This window comes from Erinaceus europaeus, chromosome 1 (assembly GCF_950295315.1).
Source record: "Erinaceus europaeus chromosome 1, mEriEur2.1, whole genome shotgun sequence".
In the NCBI taxonomy this organism is placed as follows: Eukaryota; Metazoa; Chordata; class Mammalia; order Eulipotyphla; family Erinaceidae; genus Erinaceus; species Erinaceus europaeus.
In genome coordinates, this window is record NC_080162.1 from 123,460,318 (window position 1) to 123,480,842 (window position 20,525).

General features: G+C 40.3%; 1 protein-coding gene across 1 annotated transcript in view; it reads right to left on the reverse strand.

Moving 5' to 3' along the window:
• The window catches only part of DEPTOR (DEP domain containing MTOR interacting protein), a 188,489-nt gene extending 168,219 nt beyond the window's left edge, over positions 1–20,270 (reverse strand). The window contains exon 1 of the mRNA XM_007526226.3: positions 19,806–20,270. Coding sequence (XP_007526288.1) covers positions 19,806–19,930 — 125 coding nt within the window. The 5' untranslated portion in view covers positions 19,931–20,270. The remainder of the gene's footprint in view (positions 1–19,805) is intronic.
• Positions 20,271–20,525: the final 255 nt, after the last annotated feature.

Consider the following 20,525-nt stretch of genomic DNA (forward strand, 5'->3'; position numbering starts at 1 on the left):
TAACCATTACACCTTTATAAGGAGGACAAAAATAGAAAGACTTGGTGTAGATGCTTCAATAAAAGTCTATACATGTTTTAAAAGGATTAGAGCAGGAGACTCACCCATAAATTAAGTCACTAGAGTAAGACTATCCTCCTACAGATTTAGCAAACTGAATATAGGAATTCTTGGAGAAGAAAATATCAGCCTGCAAGAAGCCAATATTTCCTGTTAACAATCCTTCTGTTATGGGAAGTATCTGAGGCCACACAGATAAGATACATTTCTCAAGGCTAAATGGCTTGATATTAACAAAATCCCTATGGTTTAATAAATGCAGATTTAAAGAAATTAATTTCTCAGATTTTTTTTTACAAGATCTATTTACAGAGGGTGGAGTGAGAGAGAGAGGCCTGAGCCCCTTCCCAGCATGTGCATTTGCCAGGATTGAACCCAAGATTTCAGGTATTCAAGTCCTGCCGTCTACCTACCAAGCCTCTTCACCTGTCACTGAATTTCTCAGATTTAACAATCGAACAAGTATTTGAATGGGCTAGTAACCTCTTATCTTATCTTATCATTTTTTAACCAAAGCACTACTCAGCTCTGGCTTATGGTAGTAGGGGGACTGGACCTGGAACTTCAGAGCCTCAGGCATGAAAGTCTTTGGCATAACCATTACAATATTTCCCCTATGCCAGCCACCTATAATTTTAAATAAATGTTTTTCCTGGTACATCATGTAGGCTATGAGCTCCATGAAGGGGTATCTCTCACACTCCCTAGACTAGGTAGTTAGTTAAATATAACCATTACTATGCTCAAGCAAGAATTTGTTGTTTAACTACAAAATAAAACAAATTGTATATTATTATAAACTGTTGTGCTTCTAAGGACTGCTAGGCAAAATTGCATAATAGCATTTCCTTCTGTGTAAGTCACCAGTAAAGATTATAATGATTTCCCAAAATGAGTATTTGATTCCATAAATATGCTGTGCCAATAGCAGCCTTCCCCTCACTACCCACACATTTAAAAGGCCATAAACAAAAGACACAAGAGACTGAGTCCAGGTCACTAGGCAGAGTGGGAAGTTGGGCTGTAGAGGGTTGAGAGAGTGGGAATGCTCCTGAATCAAGGAAGGAAGATTATGAATCTATGGAATCTTGGAAGATTCTCCGCTGCACCCCTAGAAATTCTAGCTGAGCTAGAAAATAACAGACTATAGATGGGATAAAAATGACACTAAAATTGAAAATGTCCAGATTATCTCCAAATTCTTACAACCCTCACATTCCTCTCTGATTAAACGTTCTTCCAGAACTGCTGACAAACAGCCAAGCCAACTTCCTCTCATCTATGTTCCCCTTTTGCAAATAAAATTACATAGTAGCAAAGTAACGACTCAAAGTGGAACAATAAAATGAAAAAAAAAAAATCCCTATGGTTAATTTAGCATACAATTATTAAGTGGAACCCTTGGATAGGGCCCACTTTCCCGTATGCATCTTCCAATCCAAACCAAACAACATTGCATCTGCCGATCACAAACTAACCAAAGCAACGATTGCTACCTCAACATGCTTCACCCCAGAATGTATCCAGAGACTTCACGTGTGGAATGACAACCCTTCAGCTTCATTACTCGGGTGAGACCTTTCCTTTAATAGTACACTCTAATTTCATCTCAGGTAGTTCACTTTCCAACAAAGTCCCATAACCTAGATATACACCAGTTTCTGTGAGAGAGAGCTTATGTGCACACGTATCCATAAACTACTGCAAAATATATACCTGAAAGCAGGACTACACTAGAGTTTGCAGTGAGTACCTCCCTAACACTTCCTCTCCACTATTCCAAGCTTGGGATCCATGATTGCTCAACAAATTGTTTGGCTTCATATGTTAACTCTCTTTTCAATCACCAGGTTCCAGATGCCACCAGGATGCTGGCTAGGCTTCCCTGGATTGAAGACCCCACCAATGTGTCCTGGAGCTCAGCTTCCCCAGAGTCACACCCTACTAGGGAAAGAGAGAGGCAGACTGGGGGTATGGACCGACCAGTCAACGCCCATGTTCAGCGGGGAAGCAATTACAGAAGCCAGACCTTCTACCTTCTGCATCCCTCAACGACCCTGAGTCCATGCTCCCAGAGGGATAGAGAATGGGAAAGCTATCAGGGGAGGGGGTGGGTTATGGGGATTGGGTGTTGGGAATTGTGTGGAGTTGTACCCCTCCTACCTTATGCTTTTGTTCACTAATCCTTTCTTAAATAAAAAATTAAAAAAAAAAAATCCCTATGGTTAATTTAGCATACAATTATTAAACCAATTAATTTTTTGATCATTAAAAAGTCTTAATAAATTTTGAAATCTTAGAATAATGGTTTATTTTTACTAATTTTATTTTTTAAATTTATTTATTATTGGATACAGACAGAAACTGAGAGAAGAGAGGGAGTTAGAGAGAGACAGAGACACCTGCAGCCCTGCTTCACCACTCGTGAAGCTTTCCCCCTGCAGGTGAGGACCAGGGTCTTGAATCTGGGTCCTTGTGCACTGCAATATGTGCACTTAACCAGGTGTGCCACTGCCTGGCCCCCTAGAATAATGATTTCTAAGGAAATCCTAACCCTAACCATTATACCTTTACTTGAAAGACATAATGGCAGTGCTGAGGAGGTAGAAAAATGGGTATTCAAAAGACTTTAATGCCTGGGGTTCTGAGATTCCAGATTCAATCCCTTTTAACACCAAAGGCCAGGGTTGAACAGTGGTCTAGCTTAAAAAGGAGAAGAAAAAAAAAAAAAGACTTAATTATCAATTGTATTAAGGGTCTGAGTAATTAGACTCTACTGTTCTTGACTTAAACCTCTCAGCAGTGTACAGTCATCAAATGGTGAACATGTAGACAAATGTGCTGGCTCTAAGCCCAGATTCTTAGATTTCATGATGCCTTTCAATGGCTTTAACAGGAGATTCCCACTTTTGTTGTAAACATGGCCATAAAAAAAAAAAATGCTTGTTTCATATCACAGTTCCTCATCAGTACTTGAGCACTAAAGCTTTGTTACATTCAGACATACACCATTCATTTTAAAGAATAAAAGGCTAAACTCATTCAAGGTTATTGAAAAATAAACAACTATTACTATTCATTGCTGAGATATCTTTTTTTGTTTGTAAGCACTGCTCAGCTCTGGCTTATAGTGGCACAGGGGATTGAACCCAGGACTTTGGAGCCTCAGGCATGAGATTCTCTTTGCATAACCATTGCTGAACTATCTTTACAGTTAATGTAGGTTCAAAAATCATGCCAAAGTAACTATTGTCAATGTGAGGTATGCTAAGATATAGTTAAATCTTGTTAATATAAGAGGAAAACTTGTTTTCTTGATAACTGAAAATAGCTCCTACATCCAATTTATGGAAAGGCAAGGAGCTGAATTAGACAAAAATATACTAAAGCATATAACCTTGAAGACCTTCCTTAGCTGTGTTATATAAGTATAGAACCTTTTGCAACTTTCCCAAAAAATCTGCTTCTTAATTATTTCTAAAACAGCTCTGCTTAAATAAGGAAATGACTTTTACACAGCTTTGGATGGGATTCTCACTGTGCGGAGGTGTTACTTGGAAAAATATCAAAACCTAAGTAATAATGAGAATCATTCTTTGCAATTTAACCTTAGCCACTTGCCATTTCAGACATGTAGTGTGCACTCTGCTTTACTTCTATTATTAAGCCAATCCTGAAGACTGAAGGCAAATCTTTCAAAAGGGGGAGGGGGTAATGAAGGATTGAAGGATGATATGTGAGGGCGTGAGTACAAGTACAATGAACAATAGGGAAATTTAAGGGCTGGTAGCAATAGGGTCTCCCAACTTTTCCTAAGCAGTACATTTCTTATAGCTTTTCTTTATATTTTATTTTTATTTGACAGGACAGAGAGAAATTGAGGGGAAGAGATATATAGAGAGAGACACCTACAGCACTGTTGGTGGGGACTAGGGCCTGGAACCCAGGTCCTTGGGCATTGTAAGAGAGAGAGAGAGAGAGTTGTGTTGTGTGCTTAATCAGGTGCACCAACCCCAGCCACTCTTTGCAGCTTTCCTATGTCACTTTCTTCTTCTCTGAATAAGCTCTCCTGTGCAACTTTAAAGTTACTTCTCCTAAAATTTTACATTTATCATGACATATTCTACTCATTAAAAAAAAAAAAGCTGGTTTCTCCCATCTGTGGCCAAAAAATCTTTTTGCAGAGGATGGTGATTTTATCTCCCCAGAAATCAATAGAAACTTCTCTATATTATGACACCTCTGTCTTGAGAAAGAGAATGATCATACAACCACTATTCTCGAGGGTACTAACTACAGTTATATGCAACTGATGAAAACTCTGAGGAGACTGAAGTCAAAAACAAGCTCTTCACACTGACTGCTGTGGATCCTAATACCTACGTGACCTTGATCAAATTGCTCATGCTTTGATTTCTTCCACCTTAAAATAGAGATAAGTGAGTTACTAAGAGAAAACAATGAAATGATATACATGTAAATACACAGAATCAGACTAGATTTTTTAATTATTATTTCATAAATGACTAAATTGTCCAAATACCATCCCTTTAAAACTCACATACAAACATGTACACCTAATTGTGTGAGGTCCTGGTCTCAGTCTCTAGCATCACACACACACACACACACACACACACACACACACTTTGATTATCTCCTCTCTCTCTCTCTCTCTCTCTCTCTCTCCCTTTCTTTCTCTTTCTTTCTCCCTCCCTCCCTCTTCCCCTCCACCCCTTCTTTTCTGATTATCAGAGCACTACTCATCTCTTGTTATTGTTGGTGGCAAGGATCAAACCTGGAACCTCTCACAGGCAAGTCCAGTACACTACTGCTACAATCTCCTCTGCACTAATCACCTCCTCATAATCACTATCATCACCTCTAACTGATTTGACCCAAATTGTCCACTTCTGGACTGATTTCACACAAAATAGTCTGTTTATTTGTCAGGAAACTCTGAAGAGCTTCACAAAGCACCCTGTATTTTTCTGCCTCCAGGAGCCTGGCATTCCTTAAAACATTAAGCCAGCTCCCTCTGCTCCACCCTGCATTCCTGATACTATGGCCTATCTACATAATCATTGTTTTGCCTGAAAGATTCCCACCCATTCCATTCCTTTGATCTATCTTCTTTCTACCCTCAAGACCCTCCCTGCCTGCAGGATATTATTAATCCTACCAGTTAAAACCCTTGCAACAGTTGCTAAGGAAGTTTCTACCTTTCTAGCCTTTCTCCGCCCCTTTCCTAGCCATTTCCATTTTCGACTTGCCACTTCCAGGTGTGCCCTTTAAAAACCTTGACTCTCTGATCAATAAAGATTTTGCATTGCCTCGCCACCACGTGTTTGGTTCCTGAGTCATCTCCCTCTCATCGCTGAGTGAGTAGCAGCCCAGGCTGGCTCCAGCCAAGTTCTCACCAACCCAGAGAGTACGCACCCATAAAGAGGCACTCCCACACTAGCATTTATTACTTTTATTTACTTTAGAGTCAGGGAAATATCACATTTATTATTTGAATTTTATGTTTTATATGCTCCTTATATAGTTATTTTAAAATCCAGATACACAATAAATAGACCATAAGATTTGATTGATGGAAGTTCTAATTTCTATCCCCGGCACCACGAAATTGCCAAAGATGGGTGGTGCTATGGTGTCTCTATCTCTCTCTGTCTCTCTGTCTGAATAGACAAATAGATAATCTTATCTTTCTTTTAAATCTTATTTTAGGTAGCTATTATTTCTTTACTTTCTAAGCTCATATTTATTGAGTACCTGTTATATGCCAGGCATTATACTAGTTGTTATGAGAGAAACAAAGAGAAATAAGAGAAACTCCTAACACTTAAAGGAGTTCAAAGTGTTGTCGGCCAACTCTTATCAAGTGAGTGTTCAAAGTAGAAATCATGACCTAAAACCACATCATATTAAAGAAAGACATTACATTTATCAGTAAGAAAACTTGAATGCTGAAGAGAAATAGCCCCTGTGTTTTACTATTTGCCTTCTTAAAGTCACTGTAGCATTGATTTTTAGAATGTTATGCTTTACTTGGATAGAGAATATAAAATCAAAATTTTGGGGTCGGCGGTAGTGCAGCGGGTTAAGTGCGCATGGTGCAAAGCGCAAGGACCTGCGTAGGGATCCCAGTTCGAGCCCCCAGTTTCCCACCTGCAGAAGGGTCACTTCACAAGCGGTGAAGCAGTCTGCAGGTGTCTATCTTTCTCTGCCCCTCTCTGTCTTCCCCTCCTCTCTCCATTTCTCTCTGTCCTATCCAACAACAAAAACAACAACAATAATAACCACAACGATAGACAACAAAAGCAACAGAAGGAAAAAGGTGGCCTCCAGGAGCAGTGGATTAGTAGTGCAGGCACTGAGCCCCAGCAATAACCCTGGAGGCTCAAACAGTAAATAAATAAATAAATAAAAATTTTCCCATGTAAGAAAGAAATGACTCTTCCAAATAATCCAATCGTCTGAAATAATACTGCACCATTAGAACTGTGATACTTGGGGCTGGCCAGTGGGGCACTTGGTTGAGCACACAAGTTCCCATGCACAAGGACCTGGGTCTGAGCCCCTGCCACCCACCTACACCTAGCTACTTCATGAGACACCAGGTTTACTGGTGTCTCTCTGTCTCTCTTCCTCTCTATCTCCCTCTTCCCTCTCAATTTCTTCCTGTCCTGTCTAAAAAATAGAAACATAAAATAAAATAAAATGAATGAGAGAGTAAAAAGAGTGAAAAAGATATATATATAATATACACACACATACAGAGAGAGAGAGATCAAACCACCACTCAGTACACGTGGTAAGGGAGTGAAACTGGGAGTCTCAAGAATGCAAATCCTGCAGTCTACCAGCAAAGCTATTCCCCCAACTGCTAAAATAGTCTTTAAAAAAACTCTACTACAGGACTGGCAAAATAGTTAACCTGGGTAGTGTGCCCGTTTTGCTATGTGTGCAAGCTAGGTTCTAGCCCAGCCCTTACTACATTGGAGGAAGTTTTGGTACTGTGGTATCTTTCCTTCAACTTCTGTCATTCTGTCTGTATCCGAAAATTTGGCCCGGAGCAGTGAATCCCTGGTGTAAACTAAATATTAAAAAGAAAAAACTAATCAAGTTCAGAGGGGAGCAGATCAGCTAGTAGAGTGCTATATTTTCTCTTTTTTAAATATATATAAAAGACAGATAGAAGATTGCTGTCTTTTCATATCCAAGGTTTCCAGATCTTACCTCAGTGCCACTTGTAACAGTGATATTCTAGATTCTCTTATACATGAAACACTGTCAAATGAAATAAATAAAATACATATTTTAAAATGTTAAACATAAATTAATAGGGTTTGGGTAGTGGTGCAACCAGTTGAGTACACAAGTTACCATGCACGACAAGGACCTGGGTTCAAGTCCCTGTCCCCCACCAGCAGAAGGGAAGCTTTATAAGCCTGGCAACAGGCTGTAGGTGTCCCTCAGTCTCTCTATCCTTTTCTATTCCTATTTCTATCATAATTTTAAGAAGAAAGAAATGACCATCAGGTGTGGTGGGTTGATGAATGCAGGAACCAAGCGATAACCTTGACAGCAAAAGAAGAAAATAGTCACAATAAGTTAATTAATAAAAGCACACTTTTGATTTTAGAACATGAAAGATGACAATACATAGCCAGACCTATACACCCAAAGAAAATCAAAATATTAAGAGGAATGTAAATTAAAAGACCATATCCCAGGGAGAGAGATACTGTAGCACAGTGGTAGTGTGCATGCCCTTTAGGAATAAAGACCCTGAGATCAATATATGGTGCATAAAGACCATGATTCAAATTACTAACAATAATCTTTGTATCTTGTCAGAAGCAGCTATACAGTTTCCTCTTTAGTGACGTTGCCCTAGCAACTAAAGAAAACATTCATTTGTTTCTCACACCTGAAGTGAGAATTGGAATAGTTCCTGAACATTCGGTGTTAATGCTAGTCATTGGTTCAATTCCCTATAGTAGTTTCCCCACCCAAAGGACAGCTTCACAGAACTAGATGATCCAAGACCAGCTCTGAGTGTCGGGCCATGACTTTCCTCCATTAAAGGCCTTTAGGTAAACAACTGAATCAGTAATCTATAGGTACAAGTATTTCAGAGACAGAGTGTCACAGGATTAAAACAAACAAAACAAACGAACAAAAGCCACGAACATTAACAGAGCCACTGGCGGGTTACTAGCGAAATGAGTTGAGTCTTGCTCTGATGACACTATCTGCTCATTCACTCACTGCCTTCTCCTCTACAGCTATCCTGGGTTTCCCTGAGCTGAAGGCCCAAGCATCTAGCAACAACCTAGCAATAGCTATCATCTGAAATCTAGGGATACAAAAAAGATATCTTTCCCACCCTCCTGGATGTGTTTCTTTCCCCACCTTGCCTGTCCCGTCCAAATTTTAAAAATCTTTAAAGGGAGGGAGTCAGACGGTGGCGCAGTGGGTTAAGCGCACATGGCGCAAAGCGCAAGGACTGGCTTAAGGATCCCAGTTTGAGCCCCCGGCTCCCCACCTGCAGAGGAGTTGCTTCACAAGTGGTGAAGCAGGTCTGCAGGTGTCTATCTTTCTGTCACCGTCTCTATCTTCCCCTCCTCTCTCCATTTCTCTCTGTCCTATCCAACAACAAAAACAACAACAATAATAACCACAACAATGTTAAACAGCAAGGGCAACAAAAGGGGAAATAAATAAATAAATAAATAAATAAATAAATAATAAAAAATCTTTAAAGGGGTCAGGAGATAATTTGCCTGGTAGAGTGTGCAAGAAGCCCTGGACTCGAACCCCAAAATCACATGAAAGTACTATGGCACAAGGGGAAAGCTCCATGAATGGTGGAGCTGTGCTATGCTGTACTATCTCCTTCTCTCTCTCTCTCTCTCTCTCTCTCTCTGTCTCTGTTTCTCTCTCTCTCTCTGTTTCTCTCTCTCTCTCCCTCTCTCCCACTCCCTTTCCCTCTCCTTCTCTCTCTCCATATATACCTTGCACTCTCTCCATTTATATATATGAAATTTAAAAAATTGAAGCTGGGGGGGGGAAAGTCCCTCTTTGTGTAGACTTGAGTAATTTTGTGCTCCCTCTGACCTCTTTCAAGACTGATCCATCCCAGCTAACTGATAAAAATAGCTCTGATTGCTCCTAACGGCTCTGTTGGCAAAGAGTTGGTTACAAGCATACTGTGTGGGCCACAAATCTCACAACACCCACCCCATTTCAATTATTTAAATTCCATTATTTGTCCACCAAGTAACTAATAATCTATAAATCAGTCACTAGCACAAGCTGCCAAGGTTGAATAAGATGAACAAACATTAGCAACAAGATTTCAGATCTGAAACATACCTTTCACTGGTGGACAAAGAGAGGAGGTTGGAAAAAATGAGATGATTTATGATGTAGAAGGTGCATTAACCATGGTTTCCTTTGCCTTCTTCTAATCACTAAATTTGTAGAAACTCATAATTTAACATTTACCACCTCAAAAAGGAAAAAAAAATTCCTATCTAAATAGAGTAGACACAACCAAGTAAATAGTAGACATAACAAGACAGAGCAAATTGCCACCACCTCACATGCGCTCTCTCTCTCTCTCTCTCTCTCTCTCTCTCTCTCTTTGAAGTTTAACTTATTTGCAGGCTTGCTGAATCCTAAACTGAGAGATGCCATAACTTAAACATGAGTATTGGTCTGTTAGGGAATTCATCACAGATAGGTTATTCATAAACATCACTGAAGTCTTTTCAAAAGAGTGTTTACATCAGAGTAAATGCATAAGAGTATAAAATAATTCTGTAAGCATTTATTGACAATTTACTGAGCAGCCTCTATTTCTCTTGTATGTTCTTTTTTCAGGTAAGAAGAAGGAGGAGGAGGAGAAGAAGGAGATGATGTTGATGATTTACTTATGACTCACTATATAAACTAAGGCTGTGTTTACTGCCCTCAGTGTGTGAAGGAAAATAAAAGTTCACAAGGAAAAGTTCAGTAAGGCTGTATGTTGGAAAACACTGATTTGTAAGCAATTCAGTGCTTTATATTAGATTCTTCTACTTGGACTCCAAATACAGTGACTCTTGATTTTCAAAAGCCTCTCCTACAATCATTTTGTATCTGAACAGTCATTCCCCAATTCCAGGATACCTTCTCTATTGATTAGAAGAGTAAGTGTACATTTCTTCTGTTTGGATCCCAAATTTTAGTACTAATTCTCTATGACAACCTAAAGTTCACATTTCAATAAAATTATTTCTCTTTCTTTTCTGTATATTGTAAGCTTTTTATTGCATATTTGCCTTGTTGTGGCTTAGTCGTTGGTTCAATAGATCGTTGTGTTGTTTTTTTTTCCAAGATTTATTGATTATTATTAATGAGAAAGGAGAAAAGAGAACCAGAACATTAGTCTGACTATATTCAATGTCAGGGCTAGAATCTGGGACCTCACTTACAAATCAGTTGTTCTACCCAATATGCACTGCCTGGGCCTCCAACTAGCTAATTTTTGCTTTTATCTGCATTAACATTTACAATGCAAATTCTGGAGAGCAACTCAGTATTTACTGAACACATTGTTATGCAAAGGCAATAGAAAGACTGTGAGAATCAAGAAAGGCAATCTGTAATGGCAAAAAGGCAAATATATCAAGCAATTTGAGAGAACAGCAATTTCCTACAATTTAACTAAAACTCATTGCCTACTTACTTGCTTCCTGGAAGCCAGCTTTAGTGATTGGGTGGCATCGCTGTAATTAGCATATTTAGTCTAAGTAGCTTTAGGGATTGGGCAGCATCGCTGTAATTAGCATATTTAGTCTAAGTGGATGATCATAACTGAAATGCTGGAATTGTTTTCTCTCTTAATTAAGCATTCCTCACTACATTAATTCTTCCTCATCCCACTCCCAGCCTCACAGATGGCAAAATAGTGAACTGCAATTAATCGTCATTAAGATGATCACAAACCCAGAATGAGATAGGGGAAAAAAAATTACAATACATTGGGGTTTTTTTCCCTTTTGTTGCCCTTATTGTTTTTTATTGTTGTTGTAGTTATTATTGTTGTTGTTGTCATCCTTGTTGGATAGGACAGAGAGAAATGGAGAGAGGAGGGGAAGACAGAGAGGGGGAGAGAAAGATAGACACCTGCAAACCTGCTTCACCACCTGTGAAGTGACTCCCCGGCAGGTGGGGAGCTGGGGGCTCCAACGGGATGGGTCCTTGCGCTTTGCACCACGTGCGCTTAACCCATTGCACTACCGCCTGATTTTCATTACAATACATTGTTAAGTTAGTAAGAAAGTGGAAAGAAAAAGGAGGGGAAGGAGAAACAGAAGGAGGAAGAAGAGGAGGAACAGGAGGAGGAGAAAGAGTTTTTTAAAGATTTGATTTATCTATTCATAAGAAAGATAGGAGGAGAGAGAGCAAGAACCAGACATCAGTAAGGTACATGGGCTGCTGGGGACTGAACTCAGGACCTCATGCTTGAAAGTCTAATGCTTTATGCATTGCACCACCTCCTAGACCACCTCTCTCAGCTTTTGAGAGTCCAATGCTTTATTCACTCACTGTGCCACCTCCCAGACCACATTTATCCTCAGTGGACTATAGTTTATTACAGTAGATTTGGAGACTCAAAAGACGGAAGAGAAATTTACAAGGGGAGGGTAAAGTCCTATAGTGGAATAATATGAAGGTTTGATAGTTTCAGGAGGTAACACAGTGGATAAGGCACTGGACTTTCAAACATGAAGTCCTGAGCTTGATCCCAGGCATCACATATGCCAGAGTAACATTCTTGTCCTCTGTCTCTCCCCCTGCCACAGAAATAAATAATTTTCTGGGTTTTTTTAAATTTTTATTTATAAAAAGGAAACACTGACAAAAAACATAGGATAAGAGGGTACAACTCCACACAATTCCCATCACCAGAACTTCGTACCCCATCCCTCCCCCTGATAGCTTTCTTATTCTTTGTCCCTCTGGGAGCATGGATAAATAATTTTTTAAAAGATGATGGCTTGTTTGAGGATGAAATGTATTGCTACATATCTTGGAAAAATGTGGAAATATACCCTTGAGACAACAAAAATTATATAAAGCAACATTTTCTCAACAAAGTGATATTGGAATTTTATAAGTAGAATGAATACTTCATAAAATACTTCAAAAAAAAGAAAAAAAGAAAGTTTCTTCAAAGGACCTCATGGAGGCAGTAGGCAACCATCTAACCACAGAGAGATAAGAAATTATACATGGGAGTCAGGCGGTAGCCCAGCGGGTTAAGCACACGTGGTGCAAAGAGCAAGGATCCCAGTTCCAGCCCCCGGCTCCCCACCTGCAGGGGAGTCGCTTCACAGGCGGTGAAACAGGTCTGCTGGTGTCTGTCTTTCTCTACCCCCTCTGTCTTCCCCTCCCCCTCTCCATTTCTCTCTGTCCTATCCAACAATGACGACATCAATAACAACAATAATAACTACAACAATAATGAAAAACAACAAGGGCAACAAAAGGGAAAATAAATAAATAAATAAATAAATAAAAGAAATTATACATATGGAGTTCTGGTGGTGGGACTTGTACCCCTTTTATCCTATAGTCCTGTCAATATTTCCATTTTATAAAGTTTTTTTTAAAGGAAACTATACATACATAACACCACTATCTTGTAACATCACCTCCCCATAAAGTGATAAAAAATGTTTTCTCAGGTGGATGAAATAGCTCACTTGGTTAGTGTGTTGCCTTGCTCTATATGTGGCCTAGGTTTAAGCCCAATACCTTGATGTTGTTGCCCCACCCCAGCCCAGCCTTTCTGTCTCTATCTAAAATAAATGAACCCAGGTATGTTTGTCTTAAAGACCTTAAATCTAGATCTAGATATGTTCGTTTTAAAGATCTTCTTTCCCTGAGAGACAGGCTGGGATTATGGATCGACCTGTTAACGCCCATGTTCATCTAGAAAGCAATTACAGAAGCCAGACCTTTAACCTTCTGCATTCCACAATGACTGTGGGTCCATACTCCCAGAGGATTAAAGAATAGGAAAGCTATCAGGGGAGGGGATGGGATACAAAGTTCTGGTGGTGGGAATTGTGTGGAGTTGTACCACTCTTGCCCTATAGTTTAGTCAATGTTTCCTTTTTATAAATAAAAAATTAAAAAAATAATAATAAAATAAAATCTCAAGACAAAAAAATACATATATCTTTTGTCCCCAAAGAGTCACATTCTCAGGCATTGAGAGTTAGAGCTTCAACATAATAGTTTTGGAAGTTAACTAGAGTGGAGAAATGTAAGTGTTTGTAAAAACTGATAGTAGATGGACTTATGGTCCAAAGGTAAAGGAGTACAGAGGTTAAAATAAAATAAAGATGAATAGAGCAGGCAGGGCGGGGGCCATGTTCTCTTGCACAGTTTATCCCATTCTGAAAAGACAGGTATACTTAAAGACAAATAAATAAATGTCTGTTTCAAGTTACTCAGTGGGGGATATGACGTAATGCTAAACTAGAAAACTGATTAAACTCACCACCAGTTCCTGGCTTGGCAGACTCTATCATGAAAAAAATCTATCATATTTAGCATGGTCAGTTTAATCTGATTAAAGACAAAAAATTAAAAATTTTAAAAAAGCCAAAAACACTCACAGGAACAAATTAGACTTTCACCAACACAATGGGGAAAAATTGTCTAAATTTATGTTTGCAAAAGTCATTATATTAAGATGTGATATCTTTACATACACAATTCTGTTTTTCATTTGTTTTAGGACTGTCCAATAGTCCAATAGTTCTAGTTTATCTATATCTTCATTTAATTCCACTTTTTATTAATTTTCTGCCCAAATAATCTGTCAAATTGAGAGAGTGAGGTGTTGAAGTCTCCTACTACTACTTTTTTGCTATTGATATAGTGTTGTAGCTCTTTCAGTAGATGTTCGATGTATTTAAACGGCCTCTCATTGGCTGCATATATGTTAATAATTGTTAATTCCTCTTGGTTGACTCCTCTGAGCATTAAGTAATCCCCATCCCTATCTTTTATTACTTATTTTATTTTAAAGTCTATTGTGTCAAATATGAGAACAGCTGTTCCTGCCCCTTTTTGTGGTCCATTAGCTGGTATGATAGTTTTCCATCATTTCACTTTGAGTGTCCTGTTGAGTTAGTTGGAATTCTTGCAGACAACATATAGTTGAGTTGTGTTTTCTGATCCATTCTCCTACTCTGTGCCTTTAAATAGGTGAATTCAAGCCATTGACATTTATTGATATTATAGATTTAAGATATTTTAATGCCATCATTCTAAACTTTTATAGTGTTCTGATATATGACATGTTTTTAGTGGCATTGTTATTGTTTATAGGAGATCTTTTAGAACTTTTTAATTATTTATTTTATGTGGGGGGCTGGGTGATGCACCTGGTTGAGTGCACATGCTACAATGTGCAAGGTCCCGGGTTGAAGCACCCGGTCCTCACCTGCAGGGAGAAAGTTTTGCAAGAAGTGAAGCAGTGCTGCAGGTGTCTCTCTGTGTCTATCCTTCTCTATCTCCCTTACCCTCTCAAGTTCTGTCTCTATCCAATAAATAAAGATAATTTTAAAAGTTTTTTAAAAAGAGAGAGTGTGAGAGATCAAGGAAGAAGCAGAGAGGGGAGAGATACCACACAGTATTCCATCATCCATGGAGCATCTACAGTGTTCCTATGTTGTGCTGCAACCTGAATTCAATCTTGTACAAGGTAAAGGGCAACACCTTACAGGATGACTATCTCCTGGCCCTCCAAATGCATTCATATATATATATATGTATATATGATTTATTTATTGGATAGAGACAGAAAGAAATCAAGAGGGAAGGAAGTGATAGAGAAAGAGAAAAGAAGATACCTGTAGCACTGCTTCATGGCTCATGAAAACTTTTGTCTGCAGGTGGAGACTAGGGGATTAAACCCTGGTTCTTGTGCATTATAATATTTGCACTCAATTGGATGTGCCATCATCACCCAGACCTAAGTAAATGCATTCTTAAGATGTAAAAACATGAAAACACCTTGGACAAGGGAATAAAACTTTCACAATTATGGGGGGAAAATGAAGAGATTAGGAAAAAGACATTATAACAATCTTGGAAAAGAAATTGAAAGATGTCTGTAAGTCTATCACTCAACTTAATATCCTTATGAAAATGACTGTCCTTACTAAAAGGTCAGACTATGAAATCAGCCCTAAACTTCACTATGAAGCTTAAGTTAATCATTACACCTGATCTAGGTTTACTGATTTATTTTACAAAACTCCCCATGTTAGACTTCATTTGATCTAACACCACAATTTTTATGAAGAAGGTTATTATTACTCCCATATGCAAGTTACAACACTAAGACCCAGAGTAATGGTAAGTAAATGAGTTACCCAAAGGGCTGTAGTTAAAATACACATATGCTAGACGTAAGAGTGATAATATAAATGTTATACAAAAAGCCTTTCCTGACTGAGCTTCCAGAGTCCCAGGTTCAACATACCACCACAAGCCAAAGCTGAGCAGAACTCAAATAAAAAAATAAATAAATTGAGGGTTGGATGGTAACGCAGCATGTTAACTGCATGTGGCGTGAAGCGCAAGGACCCGCGTAAGGATCCAGATTCGAGTCCCTGGCTTCCCACCTTCAGAAAAGTTGCTTCACAGGCAGTGAAGCAGGTCAGCAGATGTCTATCTTTCTCTCCCCCTCTCTCTCTTCCCCTCCTCTCTCCATTTCTCTCTGTCCTATCCTACAATAACAACAATAATAACTACAACAACAATAAAACCACAAGGGCAACAGAAGGGAATAAATAAATAAAACAAGATACACATGCATATATAAATGCTTGCAAGTACATATTAAAATAAACAGGTATCCTAGATAAGTAGTCACAGAGGTAGGGCTGGAAGTCAATTATTTCAGTTTCAAATCCCAGCTTTTGGTTTCCTCTTTCCTAGCTTCCTTCATTTGCTTAATCTTTATGACTCAGAAAGTAATGAAAAACAAGAGATGGCAAAGAGGAATTCTGAGTATGTGTGAAGCAATTAGGGGCAGAAGTTTTGAAGATCACACAGTTCTACAACCAGACTAGGAGAGGACAGCTGAGGACACAAAACATGTTATGACAGTTATAGTAAAGGATAGCCACATTCTGGCTCCTTTATGAGATGGTCCTCTAGTAATGAAGAAGCTAGTACTTAAATCCCTACACTCTCACTAGGGAAAGATAGGAACAGCTGGAGGTATGGATCAACCTGGCAATGTCATGTCTATCAGAGAAGCAATTACAGAAGCCAGACCTCCCACCTCCAGCACTGCATAAAGAATTTTGGTCCATACTCTCAGAGGGGTAAATGTTAGGGGAAGATGACCAGAGGGCTCTGAATTCCATTCTATCAGGACCCAGAGAGAGAAGAGGAAAAAGAAGAGGAAGGAGGAAGAGGACGAGGAGTATGTGTGACTTGGAAAGGAAGATAAGGCAGAACCATAGAAAAAATGGGCAAATATGTATAAATATCGATAAATAGGTATAAAAATAATAGCCAACTCATATCTGTGACCTTGGAGGGAATGAGAACATAGAACTCTGGTGGTGGGAAGTGTGAATTATACCCCTATTATCTTGTAATTTTTTAAATCAATATCAAATCACTAATAAAAATAAAAATTAATCAGTTAAAAGAAAAAAATCCCTACATTCTAAATGTTATATTACTCTGTACTATAGCAGTGTATTTAATTGCATATACTATTTATTCAAATACTTATTGCATAACTCTAAGTGTGAGGCTAGTGTTACGATGGTTAAGATGAAAAAATAAGTTCACAAGTGAAATCAAATTAAAGAGCTAAACCTTGTCACATTTAATCTTCACAAAAACCATATAAGAAGATGGAGACTGAGACTCAATATAAAAAAAATCCCAGGGGGTCGGGCGGTGGCGCAGTGGGTTAAGCGCATGTGGCGCAAAGCGCAGGGACCGGCGTAAGGATCCCGGTTCGAGCCCCCGGCTCCCCACCTGCAGGGGAGTCGCTTCACAGGCGGTGAAGCTTGTCTGCAAGTGTCTATCTTTCTCTCCCCTTCTCTGTCTTCCCCTCCTCTCTCCATTTCTCTCTGTCCTATCCAACAACGAATTGCATCAACAAGGGCAATAATAATAACCACAACGAAGCTACAAGGGCAACAAAAGGGGGAAAAAATGGCCTCCAGGAGCGGTGGATTCATGGTGCAGGCACCGAGCCCAGCAATAACCCTGGAGGAGGAAAATTTAAAAAAAAAAAAAAAAAAATCCCAAAGGCACAGGTTTAATAAGTAGTGGTAGACGACGGGGGGGGGGGGGGGGGGGGCAAGCAGTGGTGCATGTGGTTAAGCACACATAGTAACAAGGACCCAGGTTCAAGCCCCAACTCCCCACCTGCAGCAGGGATACTTCACAGAATATGAAGCAGGTCTGCAGGTGTCTTTCTCTCTCCCTCTCTATCTGTCCCTCCTCTCTCAATTTCTCTCTGTCCTATCCAATAAAATGGGGGGGGGGGGTGGCCATGGTTTCATAGTGCTGGCACCAAGCCCCAGTGATAACCCTGGAGGCAAAAAAAAAAAAAGGAAAGAGGCAGAAGGCAGAATTTAGTTCTATGTCCTGTGTTCTTAGCCACAATCCAGTCCTTCCTGCCATATCTTGCTGTGCTTGAAGTTAAGTGTGATGACATGCAGAGACCAATAATGCCAAATGATTCTAGCAACCATTTGTTGAATGTTCATTAATGCTTCAAACTAAGGGGTAAATTCTCACAAATCACGAAGTACTTATCTCCACTGCCTTTCCACAGAAGAAGAAACAGAAGCACAAAGAAGTGATTTTGTCTGGTGACATATAACTAATATGAGCTAGTACTCTGACCCCTATCTCATTTCATACTCAAAGAACTGTATGAGTCGTTATTGTCCTCATTCCTACTTAAGTAGCCTGGGCATGGTCTCACACTAATAAGTGGCACTGCCAAGATTCATTCTGGCTTAAAGTCAAAAACACTGTTGACTTTTGGCCACAACAATAGGCTAAGTAAAAATTCAAAAGCAAATCTGTATGACTCCTGAGAATGATCTTGATTTATTTACCAACATGCTAAGTATACCCCTTAAACCAGTTTCAGTGCAGAGATGAGATAGGGAAAGGGAGAATAATAATAACACAGGACTTCTTGAAATGGAGAATCATCTAAATTGCATATTGAAAGGGTCTTTCCTGTCCACTACACAAGAGAGGCCATATAGTGTTGTTGTTTTTTTTAAGTGTCCATTGGGGGGGAGGTAATACAGTAATGTGGAATAAATAAATTATTAAAAAGAACACTATTCAGATAGAATATGAAAAGTTCTATTCTGATTTGTTTTAATTGCAAAACATTACTGGAGAGACGGGAGAAAAAAAAGAAAATACTATTGAACAAAATTTCATCCTCTTTCAAGCTTTTCATTTCAAATACATGAAAATAACAGCAAGGAACAGAAAAGTAAAATTTACTTTTTGTAATGTTAAATTGAATCCTGGCTTCCAATATTTACTCCCTCAATCTAAGAGCTGCAGAAGTCTGGGTAGCAAACTTTCAAGGATCTTTGCAAGATTCTTCTTGTCCTAAAAGATAGCCTCTAGAAGCCAAAAATGAGCCTGCAGATTCGGCCACACTTCTTTCCATTGGGTCCAGGGGCCAGCCAGCAAGCTGTAGCTCTAATGCTGTTGAGTCAGGGCTTTTTCCTAGCCAAACTAATTTATGACCCACGAAGGGCAGCTGCGGAACCGGTCAGACTGTAAGTACAATTTTTAAATATGAATCCCAGAAAGACCAGGAATGATGGGAGCCATGCGAGGGGGGGGGCGGTCCTAATGGGGGAGGAAATGTCTTTGTACTACCCTGGGTTAGCCTGGTCAAGCTTTAATTCCTGCAGGAGTAAAGGGCCAGTGGACTGGGCTTCCTAAGCGCGCGCGCTGGGTACATGGCACAGCAGCCAGGCGGCCAGACAAGGTGCCTCCACGCCCCCTTGCGGACCCAAATTACAATTCACGAGGGTGTGCCAACTAAGTGATAGAGTATTTTCAGCAATGTCCCTTTCCCAGGGCGGGCAGTGGTGATCGGCCCCGGGTAACAGATGAAAGCACCAAGAGTTCAGAGGGGAGTGAAGTCTTGCCAGCAAAAGGAAAAAAAAAAAAAAAAAACTTAAAAGGAGGTGATCAGAAGGCTGTTTCTTTTTACCCAAGGAGTAGAAGAAACCGGGGACTGAGGTCGACTAGGAGACCCACCCAGACCGTCCTGCTGCCTGCGAGGACTGAGAAGGAGCTGTCAGTGGAAAGGCCCGCAGCCCAGGTGACAGGAGAGCAAAGGAGCAAAGGCGCGCGAGGTGCTTGCAGCTCGTCCGCGGGGCGCTGGGCTGCAGCCTGGCCGGGACGCACTGCTCGCCACCGGCTCGCGTGTCAGCCTGCAGAGCCCGGCGGTCTGGAGGGGCTCCAGGCTGCAGCTTCGAACCTCGGGCGCAGCTCGGACTGTCTACGAGCTCATTGCAATCCAACCCCCCTACACACACACACACACACACACACACACACACACACACACACACACCCCTCGAAAGCCACCAAGCCACCAAGTCAACTGCGAGCCCAACCTGCACTGCCACTCGCCTTACCGGAGCTGCTCCCCGGTCACCAGGACCTCAGCCATGCGCTCCAGCTCCCGCTGCTGCGCACCGCAGCTCCCGCTGCTGCCGCCGTCGCTGCCGCTGCAGCCCGAGCTGCCGCCGCTCTCTTCCATGGTCGCGGCAAGCTGCTAGCGCTGCCTGGGCTGTCCGCCGCGGTTTCGGGTGTTGAATCAGCCTGCCCTCACTGAGGACTCTCCCGCCATCTTGGTTAAGGGCAGTCCTTTTGCTGGGCTGCGACTGGTTAAAAGGGGAATCCCTGCGGGTAGGCTGAGGCGCCACAGAACACCCGCTTGAGGGCGTGGTCAAAGGCCCGCGTGTTGCGGGGAGGGGCCGAGCGAGGAAAATATAAACATCTGGACGGGGCTCTACTTCTGCACAATGTGCTGGTGGAGGTCAAAATTCTGTGGTTCCCTTTGTTTTATCCATAAAAGCTCAAACTGTGGCCTTCTGGATGCAGACTGAGAAGTAACTACCTGAACAAGAATGGAAAACTTTTTCTTTCTCTCTTTTTTTTTTTTTACTTTTTCATGTGACCAAATAGCAGAAGTGAAGACAACAATATAATAATATGGTCAAATAGAGTACAATGAAAGAAATACATGTCACTAGAGTGCGTGAAGAAATTAAGTGTTATTCTTTCCTCAATTGGGTCGCCAAGAATATTTTAGTTACCTTTTGGTGTAATCAACAACAACAACAACAACAAAA